We start from the raw sequence: 13,957 nt of genomic DNA, 5'->3' as shown, positions 1-13,957 counted from the left end.
TTCCTTATATTATACTGTGTTTTCGACGAGTCGCTGAGTAGGTGACTGTTTCTGTCAGAAACTTGCTGTTTACATTCTTTGTTTATACGGCATTATCTGGCTGTTACGCCCCATTGGTAACTAATATGGTACTGTTACATTGGGGTCTTAACATTGCCTGCCATTCTGTGACGGATATTCTGGAGATTCCCCTAGAGGAACAGACAACTTAAGTCCTATTACAAGCCAGGTAATTAAATTCCCCCTGCTTACTTCTTACTATTGCTACAGTTGGATTCGGGATTCAGTCCTGGCCTGTGTGATTTACTGCAAAAGTCTAGCTGGTAGAATCCAGTCACCACCACCACACCACCCCCATCAAGAGGGGAGTCCTAAAACAGTGGACAAAATGTAGCATTATTCTATTTTGTTTTCCAAAGAAGAAATTTGTTTGAGATTCAAAAATGTTGATGGATCGTGCCGTAACAGAGGGACTTTGACAAAATGCCCAAGTTTGAGCCACGGTGCTCTTGAGAAAAACTGGACAGGCCTGACATGATAAAAGATGCTAGCTCAGTCCAGCCCCTGGGCTCATGCTTCCTGGATCCCTCCCCAGTTCTGAGTTGCATGTGGGGTGCTCTCTGTGAGCCGTATCCACCGTCAGGCTGACAAATGTGATCCCCCACCCTCTGTGCTTTCACTCCAATAGGACTCACAAGCCTGGTATTGAGGAATGAGTACATGATTGCAGTCAGAAGACCTGGGCCCCTGGATCTGGTTCTTATCACCTGTATAACCTAATGCTGGTCATCCCTTATCAATCCCCTCACCTAGAAAATGGGCTTGCTGGTAACCCCTGCTTTATATGGTTATAAGCACAGAAGCAATCACCACACATACATTAATTTTCTATTATTATTTTTACCTTAACAAACTTCAAAAAGACATCGTTTTCATGCACATTATTCTAGTGTGCCATTGAGGCATGTTGCCTTTACAGTCAAACTGCAGTCAAGGACCAGTGGCTGGCACAGTGCCTGCAATGCTGTCTGTTGACTGATCACTTGTCTTTTCATGTCCTCCCTTTTTCTTTCTTTCTCTCTTTTTTTTAAATTTTACATTGGTATATAGTTGATTTACAGTGTTGTGTTAGTTTCAGGTGTACAGCAAAGTGATTCAGTTATACATATACATGTATCCATTCTTTTTCAGATTCTTTTCCCATATAGGTTATTACAGAATATTGAGTAGAGTTCCCTGTGCTGTATAGTAGGTCCTTGCTGATTATCTATTTTATATATAGTAGTGTATATATGTTGATTCCCAACCTCCTAATTTATCCCTCCCCGCCATCGTTCCCCTTTGGTAACCATAAATTTGTATTTGAAATCTGTGAGTCTGTTTCTGTTTTGTACATAAGTTTGTATCTTTTTATTTTTTAGGTTTTTAAAAATATTTATTTATTTTATTTTTTAATTTTTTTGGCTGCATTGGGTCTTATTGTGGCACACAGGGTCTTTGTTGAGGCATGCAGGATGTTTCCCTGCGGTGTGGGCTTCTCTCTAGTTGTGGTGTGTGGGCTCCAGGGCACGTAGACTCTAGTTTGTGTCACACGGGCTCTCTCGTTGAGGGGTGTGAGCTCAGTAGTTGTGGCACGTGGGCTTCATTGCCCCATGGCATGTGGGATCTTAGTTCCCCGACCAGGGATCGAACCTGCGTCCCCTGTATTGGAAGGCTGATTCTTTACCACTGGGCCACCAGGGAAGCCCCTGTATCATTTTTTTAGATTCCACATATAAGTGATATCATATGATATTTGTCTTTCTCTGTCTGACTTAATTTACTTAACATGATAATCTCTAGTTCCATCCATGTTGCTGCAAATGGCATAATTTCATTCTTTTTTATGGCTGAGTAATATTCCCTTGTATATATGTACCACATCTTCTTTATCCATTCATCTGTCAATGGACGTTTAAGTTGCTTCCATGTCCTGGCTATTGTAAATTGGGGGTCCCCAACCCACAGGCCGTGGACCGGTACCAGTCCGCAGCCTGTTAGGAACTGGGCCGCACAGCAGGAGGTGAGCGGCGGGCGAGCAAGCGAAGCTTCATCTGCCGCTCCCCATTGCTCCCCATCGCTCGCATTGCCGCCTGAACCATTCTGCCCACCCCCACCCACCATCCATGGAAAAACTGTCTTCCATAAAACTGGTCCCTGGTGCCAAAGAGGTTGGGGACCGCTGTTGTAAATAATGCTGCAATGAACATTGGGGTGCACGTCTCTTTTCGAATTATAGCTTTTTCCAGATATATGCCCAAGAGTGGGATTGCTGGATCATATGGTAACTCTATTTTTAGTTTCTTAAGGAACCTCTGTACTGTTCTCCATAGTGGTTGTACCAATTTATGTCCTCCCTTTTTCATAAGTAGTGAAAGCATTGTCCTCTAGAACAGCCGAACAGTGTTAGGACAGCTAAAGCACTAAGTATGATCTCAGACCCTATGAAACTCTGGTGGTGTGTAATGGCTTGCCTGCCATGCCCCCAAATCTCATCCCGGACCGTTAGGGATAAGCAGGTGCCAGGAATCACTTCCCCACTTTGCAGCTGGGGACAGAGAAGCAAAGGCTGGAGAAGGGGCCTGCCTCATAGACTCTGTCAGAATCAGAAATGGTGTAGACATCTCTTCCCTTAAGTCTCTGACTCGGTGCTTTCTTTAGGCCAATGCCTCATACTCATTCCAGTGACTTTTCCACCATCCTTGTATAGGCTTTCTCCTCTGGCCTGAAGAAGAGAGACAGGATGCTTAAATACACACTGGCTGAGGGAGACAGACACTCAACTAGGCTTGGAGCCGTGGTGGTGAATTTGCTTTTTTGTCTCCTTGATCACTTTTCCCTGTCTTTCTAGGACTACAGCATGAGGGAATCTTCCGAGTGTCAGGATCGCAGGTGGAAGTGAATGACATCAAAAACGCCTTTGAGAGAGGTGAGGAAACAGCCTGAAAGATAAGACCAAATGTTTGCCAGCCCCCCAGGATACTAGCTCCACGCTTTCTCCCTGAGAGGTACCCAGAGGTTAGCAAGCCAGTTTGCCTCCGTCTTCAGCCCAGCACCTTCTCTCTTGTAGACATCCCCCCACCCCCACCCAGATATGCAGGGAGGTGCCAGGGTACATCCCAGTTTCCTCCTTCTCAGCCTCATTCATCCTGCCCCTCTCCTCCAGATGATCTACCCAAACCCAAGAAGTTAACTATGATATCTGGGCAGTTTATGGCTGTATCCAGAACCCTTGGTGGCAGAGCGAATGCACCTGTTCATCTTAGCCCGTTTATTATCTTGTGGGCTATTAAGGTAATGGACAAGCTTTGGCAATTTCCGTCACTGAAATGGATATATATAGTTTCAATTTGAGGTTGGTCCTATCATTAAATCTAATTACATCTGATATGAAATTTTCCATAGGGAGCTCCAGTATGATTGTTCTCCTGTAAGTAGGTGTGCTTTGTTACAGGCCAAGAGGAGAGAGAGCTAATCAGAGGGACTGGCCTCCCTGGCCTCATTTCCCTCCCCTAGGGGCTCAGTCCCAGCCTGGTTTCATGATCTCATGAGAGAGCCAATTGCTGTGTCCCATCCCCAGCCCAGAGGGAATGTCCCGGAACCAGTCTGGCACAAGCAAATTTACGTTAATGGACTTTTGTGCCCCTCCTCTGGCCCTGGGGCCCCTGAGCCTAAGCAGTCTTTGCTTTTGCTAGTCCCTGGTTGCCCTACTCATGGCCAACATGCTGGGCAGAAAGCTGATGGACTGCAATGAAGATTTGAATAGGCCACTCCTTCCCCACCACCTCTGCTTCATCCTGTTTGTTTTTACCTCTCTCACTCTCTCTTTCCTTTTTGGGGGGATTGCTTATCCTTAGGAGAGGACCCCCTGGCTGGAGACCAGAATGACCATGACATGGACTCCATAGCTGGCGTCCTAAAGCTTTACTTCCGGGGGCTGGAACACCCTCTCTTCCCCAAGGACATCTTCCATGACCTAATGGCCTGCGTCAGTAAGTATCATCCTGGCCTCAGATTGGCTTCTGGGCCAGAGCACCTCATAGCATTTCCACAGGGTCTTTTTTTCTCATAAGCTTTCCAGTACTGTTTTCCTTTCTTCCTTTTCCTCGGTGAAGTTTCTCTTCCTTGTTGTCACTCATTTATCCCCTAGTAGGGGAGAAAAAAGAATGACTTTTCAGGAAGAGTCTGGATCACAAGTCAGAACTCCTGGCTTTTTTCTCTCTGATTCACTTTAAACTCTGTTGCTTCGCTGGACTTTATCTTTCTTCATTAAAATGCATTTATGTTCATATATAAGACACAGTCCTTTTCAGCTATTAGAAGCTCATATATTAGTGCTTGTGCTTTTCATGATACAAAGGGAGAATACGTAAGTGTTACAAATATTTCCTGCTTGTTGCTTTAAATATGGCATGACTTACCTGTGAGATGTGTTCTTCTAGGAATAAAAACCTCTGCACATTTAAAAGTAGTGATATGACGTTTTCTCAGAGAGAGAGAGTCCCTACTTGATCTTTAGATAAAGCAGGTATCTTAGAGGTTCTCTGCCTCTTACTCTAAAATTTAGGGCTTGAAAATCTATTCCTGGCCATTTAGTTTAGATCATTATACTGGACCCCCCTCTTATTTGTTGTCCACGGAAACTTGGATTAGTATTAAGTCATTCTGGAAGCAGGCGCTGTTGAAATGGTGGCTTCAGAGGCTGGAGGAGGCAGTGCCTTTGAAATGGAGAAAAGTTTTTCTTCCCAGATCAACCAAGGTCTTCATCCCCGATCAACCAAGGTCTTCATCCCCCACCGCCCACCCCCGAGTTTCCAGTTTGATTCCTGAGCACTCTCCCTCTCTGTTATTCTGAGAGAGGGCCCCAGAGCACTCGGGAAGCTAGCTCTCTTGTTTTATTGGTTTACTCACTATCTGTGGGAGTCCTAGTGGAAATGTGTTCTGTGGGTGACTGAATATATGCATCCCTCCTACCTTCATGTCTTTTTCCAGGACTGGGCCTAGGTGGAATACCCTAAGTGGATGGGGGTTGCCAGGACAGTACAAGATACCTTGGCTGCCCAATCCTCCCCTTGAGATGTGCTCCCTTTCTAGTACCTCCCATTTCTTTTTCATGGAGAGGCTCTCCTAGAAAATGACAATATCCACACGGCACACCATGAAAGTGGGGAGGCGGGCCATGAGGGAAGCACAGGCCTAGGGCCATACCTGGAATTAATCTGTCCACAGCACAAGAGTCAGGAAAGTTCTCTGGTTTTCTCCCCAGATATCACTGCTTACACAGGGGCCTGCCATTTCTTGCCTCTGACCACATTCTCCTCATCCCCACTGCAGATAAGGGAGGGGGGAAGATATGCTAGACTTGTCCAGGGGATGAGGTGATGCACGTGTGGAGTGGGCAGGACAGGACCTGTGCAGCCCCTCCCTCTCCCCACATGTAGGCCCTCCAAGGCTGGGTGTCGAGCAGTCATAGCAGTTTCTGGTCAGCTCCTTGCCTGTGGTATTGTAATAAGGGGGTGGCAGATGCTCTGGGGAGCATCTCCAGCCCCTTCTGTGCCCAAGGAGCATACATCTTAAGTCCTGACCCGCAGAAGGTTCTGGAGCCTGCATGCCCCATCACAACAGCCCCACCTCAAGGAGCCACAGAGATGGAGCTCCTTACACTGGCCCAGTGCTGTGTGGACTTGACCGGCTGCTCTCCATATTGCACCCGCTGCTAGTCAGGGCCTTCTGACCACTGTTCCCTGGGATCTCAGTTACAGTGGAGGGTAACACATGGCTTTTTTCTTTCAGCAATGGACAACCTGCAGGAGAGAGCTCTGCACATCCGGAAGGTCCTCCTGGTCCTGCCCAAAACCACTCTGATTATCATGAGATACCTCTTTGCCTTCCTCAACCAGTGAGTAGACTTCCCGGGGAGCAACTGATTGGGCCTTAGCTTCGGTCACTGGAAGTTTACGTAGGGACCTATGTTGATTCCTCCAGCCCAACAGATACTTACTGAACACCTGCTGTGTGCTGGGCACGGTCATAAGATGTAAGAATACATTGTGAAATAAGAGACAAAAGCCTGGATACCATTTGGCTCATGTTCCAGCAGAGGACACAGACAATTACAGAAACATGAGGTAGTAATAAGTGCTTAGAAGAATAAGGAAGTGTAAGTTAAGGGATCGGGGCAGAGGTGAAAGAGGGAGAGACACAGCAGAGGGGCCTTCAGCAAAGGCCTCTCTGGGGAGACGGTGTGTGAGCAGCAGCCTGAATGAAGTGAAAGAAGGAGCCACGGGGCTTCCCTGGTGGCGCAGTGGTTGAGAGTCCGCCTGCCGATGCAGGGGACGTGGGTTCGTGCCCCGGTCCGGGAAGATTCCACGTGCCGCAGAGCAGCTGGGCCCATGAGCCATGGCCGCTGAGCCTGCCCGTCCGGAGCCTGCGCTCCGCAACGGGAAAGGCCACAGCAGTGAGAGGCCCGCGTACCGCAAAAAAAAAAAAAAAGAAGAAGGAGCCACGGGGATGGTCAAGGTCATCAAGCCCCAAAGTCATGGCAACAATGAGTTTAGATTTGAAGAAGCCATTGGAAAGTTTTAAGCAGAAGAGTGTTGTGATCTGATTTTTTAATATATTTTTAAAATCTGCTTCATGGAGAAGTTACCATAGAGTAATGTGGAGAGAAGCGGGAGAGACCTCACCAGAGGTTATTGTGCAGTCTCGGTCGGGAGTGGTGGTGGCTTAGACCAGAGAGGGAATGGTGGAGGGTGATGAGGGGTCAGGTGTAGGATCTATTTGGAATACAGCTTTGATAGGACCTGCTGATGGGTAGGATATAGAATGTGAGGAAAGAGAAAAATTCTACATTTTTGACATGAGCAGCAGGGAAGCCGTGATGCCATTTGTGGAGCTGGGGAAGACAAGATGTGGAAGAAGCAATCAGGACAAGGTGCTGATGTAGACATGTTAACTTGAGGTACCCGTTAGCCCTCCAGGTGGAGAGTCTAAGTAGGCGGCTGAACATAGGAATCGGATGCTCAGGGAAGAAACCTGGGGCAGAGATACAGTGTGAGGTCATTGTGTACTGATGGTATTTAGCTGGTCAGCCAGGGAGTGAGTGTAGCTAGAAGAGAGGTCTGAGGATCAGAGGGGCCTTGGGCTTAGCCAGAGTATTTCTCCCTTTCTAAGCAGTGTGTCCTCACCCAGGGCAGGCATGGAGGGCAGCAAAGACAATGAGCAAGGACGTGCTTCTCCCCTTAGGCACCTCTGTCTTTCCACGTTGCTTTCACTGCAGCATCTCCCTCAACAGCCTAGGCCAAAGTCTATCAGTGGGCAACCCGAGGGCCAGCTAAGGCCCATAGATGTGTTCCCTTTAAGTCCACTCTGTCTTGAAAACATTGAACCATTTAAATATTGGGAGATTTTACTTTTTAAAAAAATCTAGATTTCTAGCTTCTCTTGAAAAAATCACTAGGTCTAGCAGCACTGGATCTGCACGCCCACACGGCCGCAGTTCCCTGTGGAGTACGGGCTGCTGCCTAGATGAGGTGGTCAGGCACCCCCAGTTCACCACAGTCCCCAGCTCTCCCCGAAACTCCCCGATGTTGAGGTTGAATTCAGTTGCCGTTATCATCTCTCTGGCTTTATGGCTTTTCATAGAGTGGGGAAACATTTCTTTAGATCCATGAATCTATTTTTTTAAAAAAGGGAAAACAAAAAGTAGACCAAGAGGCTAGGGTGTTTTAGCTCATATTGCTTTGTGAAAATGTAGACTCTTCCTAGTGGGTTGGTCCCTACTTCAAAGAAATACAAGTTCAGAGGCCATCTCAGGAGCCTCAGCCTGCTTACAGACCAGGGTCAGCCTGACCTTGAGGCATCTGGGCTAGCAGCCCCCACCTGAGACCTTTCAGGGGCAACCACACTGTCCTCTAGCCCTGTTGCTGGCCCTGCAGAGTGACAGAGGGTCCTGGCCCAGCAGCCTGCTGCTTCCATGTGGCTGTGTCTGCACCATTCATTAGCTAAGCCCTGACTCAGCACCACAACTGCCTTTAGTTGAGAACCCCTCATGACTCACACAGGGTTTCACATGCTGCCCGTTTTAGGCAGATGGAAACTCTGGTAATGACTCTCAAGCCAGTCGGTCCCCTCAGGGCCACCAGGCCTTGTCTCCCCTCACTGACCGATACCTGCCCTCAAAGAGCCTAGTCTGCTCCCCCAGAGCGAGGAACATGTCGGTTGTGGGTAAACAGGCAGGGGAGCAGGCAGGTCCTGGGGTGACTGTGTGTGTAAGCACAACGGCCTCATCCTGCCCACATTTTCCTCCTGCTAAGTGGAGGGGTGAGGGAGTTTGTGGGTGGGGAGAAACGGTAGAGGAAGCATCATAAGAGCTGGAGAGGGTGGCCACTGTCGAAGGAAACATGGAAAATTGCACCCATTCAAATGATGACTTTTGTTTCACTTCTTTTTCTGGTTAAAAAATGATTAACTTGCTCATCAGAATCTTTCGTTGAAAAGATGCAGCATTAATAACCACAGTGTTTCCTAAAATAATAAATGGAGTGCATGACACAGGCGATAGAGAAGACCACCTGCCTGCACAGGAAGGTGACAGGTGATAAGTATGCACTTATCAACAGGTGTAACCAGAGTTGGCAGGTAGCTCCTCATGGAGACTCTCCCTGGGCCCAGACTTTTAGTTCCCCTCACCTTTGCTGTTACATGTCCTGACAGTGTGTACTTTATTTCTGGCTATTGTCTTTTTTGGGGTTGTACACATCCTCCATCTCAAGGAACCCCCAGAACTGAGATATATGTATGGAACTCCTTACACAGTACACCAGTGCTGTGTGGACTTGACCTGGTTCCACATATATCTATATAGCTAGTGTTCAATCCACTCTATGAACCTTGGGTACATGCCTGTCCAGCAGGCCTTGTTAATTGTTAATTATTAACGTTATCCTTTCTTAGCATCTGCATTGATGATCAATTGCTGTGTAATAAATTACCCTAAAACTTAGCAACTTCAAACAATAAGCATTTATTGTTATCTCACAGTTTCTGTGGATCAGGAATCTGGGTGCAGCTTAGCTGGGGTCTCTGGCTCCAGGTTTCTTGAGGTTGCAGTGAGTGTATTGGGGGCAGGGCTGTAGTTTCTTCTGAAGGCTCGACTGGGAAAGGATCCACGTGGTGTGGGCAGGATTCAGTCCCTTGCAGGTTGTTGGACTGAGGGCTTCCTTTCCTGGCTGGCTGTTGGTCAGAGGCCTCCATCAGTTCTGCACCACATGGGCCTCACCATAGAGCTGCTTGTGACATGGCAGCTGGCTTTGCTCCAAGCAAGTGAGTGAGAGAGTGCCTGAGAGAGCAGCCAATCTTTGTAACCTAATCTCAGAAGTGACGTCCCATCACTTCTGCCGTACTCCATTCACTAGAAGCGAGTTACTAAATCTAGCCCACACGCAAAGGGAGAGAACTACACAAGGGCATGAATACCAGTAGGCAGGGACCATAGGGTTCATTTTAGAGGCTGCCGGCCACAGCATCTGTACTACTCAGTGGGTTTTCACCCTGAAACAAAGTGCAGGTAGCTCCCCCTCACTGCCGCTGACTCTGCTGCTTGCCTTTTGAAACCTGATTTCTTCAGATGTCAAACAATATAGACTTTTAGTCTCTTGCTAATCAAGCGAGGTCCATAGACCAGCAGCATCAGCATCATCAGGGAGATTGTTAGAAATGCAGAATCTCAGTTCCTCCCCCACCCCACCCCCAATGACCTATGAACCAGAATCTGTATTTTGACAAAATCCCCTGATGAGTCATAGGCACATGAAGGTCCGAGAAGCATCATTCTACATCCTCAAATATTGCTCCATAATCTGAAAGAGGGAATTGGTGGTGCTTCTTTCACTGTTAAGGCACCTCAGCTGCTCTCCAGAAAAGCTGAGTCTTCCTCCAAACTTCACCATCTCAAGTGCCTCCCAGTTTGGAAAGATTCTGTCTGGGCTGTTCTTCTGACTTTCACAAGGAGTGTTTTAGCTTCTGTATGAAAATGGACAAGTAGAATTGTGGCTGGGTTGTCCTAGAGACTCACAGATGCTCATGTATTTATTCACTTATTTATTTAACATATATTTATTAAGCATTTACTGTGTGCTAGGCCCCGTTTTAGTTGCTGGATATCTAAGATTGCACCAAACAGTCAAGGTCTCTGCCCTCATGGAGCCTGTGTAGCACATAGAACTGGAGGAAGACAGGCAAAACTGATAAGAACACATGTCATGGGACTTCCCTGGTGGCACAGTGGTTAAGAATCCACCTGCCAATGCAGGGGACACGGGTTTAAGCCCTGGTCCGGGAAGACCCCACATGCCATGGAGCAACTAAGCCCATGAGCCACAACTACTGAGTCTGTGCTCTAGAGCCCGTGAGCCACAACTACTGAGCCCACGTGCCACAACTACTGAAGCCCACACGCCTAGAGCCCGTTCTCTGCAAGAAGAGAAGCCAACGCAATGAGAAGCCAGCTCACCACAACGAAGAATAGCCCCTGCTCACTGCAACTAGAGAAAGCCTGCACACAGCAGTGAAGACCCAACACAGCCAAAAAGAAAGAAATTAATTTAAAAAAAAAAAGAAAGAAGAACATATGTCAGAGGATAAGGGCTGTGGAGAAAATTAAAGCATGTTACAGGGGTGCTTCCCTGGTGGCACAGTGGTTAAGAATCTGCCTGCCAATGCAGGGGACCCGGGTTCGAGCCCTGGTCCGTGAAGATCCCACATGCCACGGAGCAGCTAAGCCCGTGCGCCACAACTACTGAGGCTGAGCTCTAGAGCCCATGAGACACAACTACCGAAGCCCACGTGCCTAGAGCCTGTGCTCCACAACAAGAAAAGCCACCACAATGAGAAGCTTGCGTACCGCAAGGAAAAGTAGCCCCTGCTCGCCACAACTAGAGAAAGCCGGCGTGGCAGCAACGAAGACCCAAAGCAGCCAAAAATAAACAAACAAACAAATAAATAAATAAAGCATGTTAGGGGACTGGAGAGTGTAAGGGGTGGGTGGGAGGGTTTCCTCTTTAATATACAGTGGTCAGGGACGCCTCACTGAGCAGGTGACAGTGGGCAGTGGTGTAGGAGGAGGACCAAGAGGGAACGGTGTCCCAGAAGCCACATAATGTGTTTCAAGGAGGGTGTGATAACTGGGATAATGTGATGACAGGTCAGCTAAGAAAAGGACTGAGAACTGATTTAGCAGCATAGATGTCACTAGTGACCTTGATGGGCGTTGTCTTGGTGGAGGAGGAGGGGCAAAATCCTGATGGTGTCAGTTCAAGCGAGAAGGGGTGCCGATGCTGGACAGATAAAATGTGGTAGATCCGTACAGTGGGGTCATATTCCGCTAAATGCTACTGGACTGTACACTTTAAAATGGTTAAAATGGTAAATTTTCTGTTGTGTGTATTTTACCACGATAGAGGGGTTGGGGAGCCACACAGGAAGAGAGTAGGTGTGTGAATCTGCTAGGGCTGCCATAACAAAATACCATAGACTGGGTGGCTTAAACAACAGAAATTTGTTTTCTCACAGTTCTGAAGTCTGGGAGTGCAAGATCAAGATGCCAGCAGGGTTGGTTTCTGGGGAGACCTGTCTCCTTGGCTTGTAGACAACCACCTCACTGCGTCCTCACGTGGCCTTCCTTCTGTGCACACGCTGGGAGACAGAGCTCTGCTCTCTTTTCCTCTCCTTATAAGGACACCAGTCCTGTAGGGTTTGGGCCCCACCCTTATGACCTCATTTAACCTTAATTACCTCCTTAAAGGCCCTGTCTCCAAATACAGTCATTACAGTCAAGTTAGGGCTTCAACATATGAATTGGGGGGCAGGGAGGACACAGTTCAGTCCATAACAGAACCAGTGAAGAAGAACCAGAGAATCAGAGACAACTCTCAAAGAATTTTATTATAAAGAGAAGAGAATGGGACAGTAATTCAGCGTGGATATAGGCTTAAGAGAGAATTTTGTTTTTAAGATGGGTGGTATTGCTGCACATTGGCATGCTAGCAGGGGTGACCCCATAGAGAAGAACTGATGATGGAGGAGAGAGCAAGGTAATTGCTGGAGTGCTATTCTTGAGGAGGTGACAGGGGATGGGATTGACTGCATAGGGAGGAAGGCAAGTCAGTTAATAGATGTGGGAACATGGAAGTTGGGGACAGGTGGCTTTATAGGCAAGGGGAGTGAGGGAGTGCCTTTGAAGGGCCATCAGGAAGAGTCAGCCACAATTACCTTCCACTTCTTATCTCTTAAGGAGCCTTTTGGGAAAGTCTGTTAAACCATGGACTTACAGATTCTCAACCCCACGTTTTGCCTGGGGCCATGGTGAATAATACAATTTCTCTTCATCCCTTTCAAACCTGAAATCAACCCTGATGCATAATATCTTACCCATGGTCTGTTGGTTGTTGCCAAATCAAACCCCTGGAGGCCGTGAAGTTGAAGGTTTTTAATGGAAATGTCATATGTTTAAAACAGTGTGTTCAAAGCTTCGTGTTCTCCCCGAGGATTTAAGATTTTGATTTGGGGATGCAGAGCCCTCAGCTTGTTAGATTATGCCTGTCAGGAGAAGAAGACAGTGGACACCTGTAAGTCAATTGCTGCCAAACGTCAGCGGCCCTGCTTTCCATTCCCTGACTGGAATCAAAGGTCCTATGTCAAGAAGCAAACAGGACATTAGAATGACAGAAAATATTTCTTGAACATCACCTATGTGCCAGGCACAGTGCTAAGTACTTTGCACATATTACCTCGTTTAATCTTCACAACAGCCCATCAAGGGGGCACATAATTGCCCCCATTTTATGAAGAAACTAGGGAACCTAGTACAAAACGATGGTAAGCAGTGGAGCTGGGACTCAAAACCAGGTCTGCTTGACTCTAAAATTCTTGGGATGTTTTGTTTTTCTTTTTAAATGTAATCAGAGATACAAATGTGCATCATTTTTTTTAACATCTTTATTGGAGTATAATTGCTTTACAATGTTGTGTTAGTTTCTGCTGTATAACAAGGTGAATCAGCTATATGTATACATATATCCCCATATCCCCTCCCTCTTGCGTCTCCCTCCCACCTTCCCTATCCCACCCCTCTAGGTGGTCACAAAGCACCGAGCTGATTTCCCTGTGCTATGCTGCTGCTTCCCACTAGCTATCTATTTTACATTTGGGAGTGTATATATGTCAATACAACTCTCTCACTTCGTCCCAGCTTCCCCTTCCCCCTCCCCGTGTCCTCAAGTCCATTCTCTACATCTGCGTCTTTATTCCTGTCCTGCTCCTAGGTTCTTCAGAACCAACAAATGTGCATCATTTAAAAGTAAAAAGTCCAGAGAAGTGCATGATGAAAAACAGGTTTCCCACACCAATCCTCATTTTCTCATTCACCCCAAAACCCACTACACTGGACCTTTTTAAGGTGCTCAAAAGAGGATGAGTTCAAATCAGTTAGGAAAGTTCACTCGTGTTATGGACAGAACCTAAAGAAATACAGTACAGTTCTTAGAGGAGATGGCATATATAGAAGTCGATACCAAAAAAACATTTTTTTAAAAGAGGGAGCTGTTACCAGTATTATCCATTTTAGATATTTCTTTAAAAATAAAAATCCAGTGTTTGAGGTCTTATACTAGGTACAGCCTTCAGAGTCTTCAAGGATTATTAGCACCATTATATTATATACAAAATTGTGTGCATTTGTTATGTGCTCATATATGAATTTCCCTGGGGAAAGAATCCTTAGTTTTCGTCAAATTCTTGAAGGAGCCTGTGTCCCTCAAGTAGTTAAGCACCATGGCTTTACCCTCAGAACTTAGGTGTTCCAGTAGATTGGAAGAGAAAGAAGGATCTCGGTCTGTATTTTAATGGGAATAAGAAATGG

At 46.9% G+C, this 13,957-nt stretch overlaps 1 protein-coding gene across 4 annotated transcripts in view; it reads left to right on the top strand.

Moving 5' to 3' along the window:
- Positions 1 to 13,957, top strand: part of SRGAP2 (SLIT-ROBO Rho GTPase activating protein 2) — a gene marked incomplete at both ends in the record, with an annotated part of 235,228 nt that overhangs the window by 205,104 nt on the left and 16,167 nt on the right. For all 4 annotated transcript variants that reach the window (XM_079698757.1, XM_079698756.1, XM_079698755.1 and 1 more), the window contains 3 exons: positions 2,891 to 2,968; positions 3,897 to 4,031; positions 5,833 to 5,938. In XM_079698757.1, coding sequence (XP_079554883.1) covers positions 2,891 to 2,968; positions 3,897 to 4,031; positions 5,833 to 5,938 — 319 coding nt within the window. The remainder of the gene's footprint in view (positions 1 to 2,890; positions 2,969 to 3,896; positions 4,032 to 5,832; positions 5,939 to 13,957) is intronic.

The sequence above is a fragment of the Hyperoodon ampullatus genome (assembly GCF_949752795.1).
Source record: "Hyperoodon ampullatus genome assembly, chromosome: 2".
Taxonomy (NCBI): Eukaryota; Metazoa; Chordata; class Mammalia; order Artiodactyla; family Ziphiidae; genus Hyperoodon; species Hyperoodon ampullatus.
The sequence above is the reverse complement of the archived record's forward strand: the minus strand, read 5'-3'. Positions and strand labels throughout refer to the sequence as shown.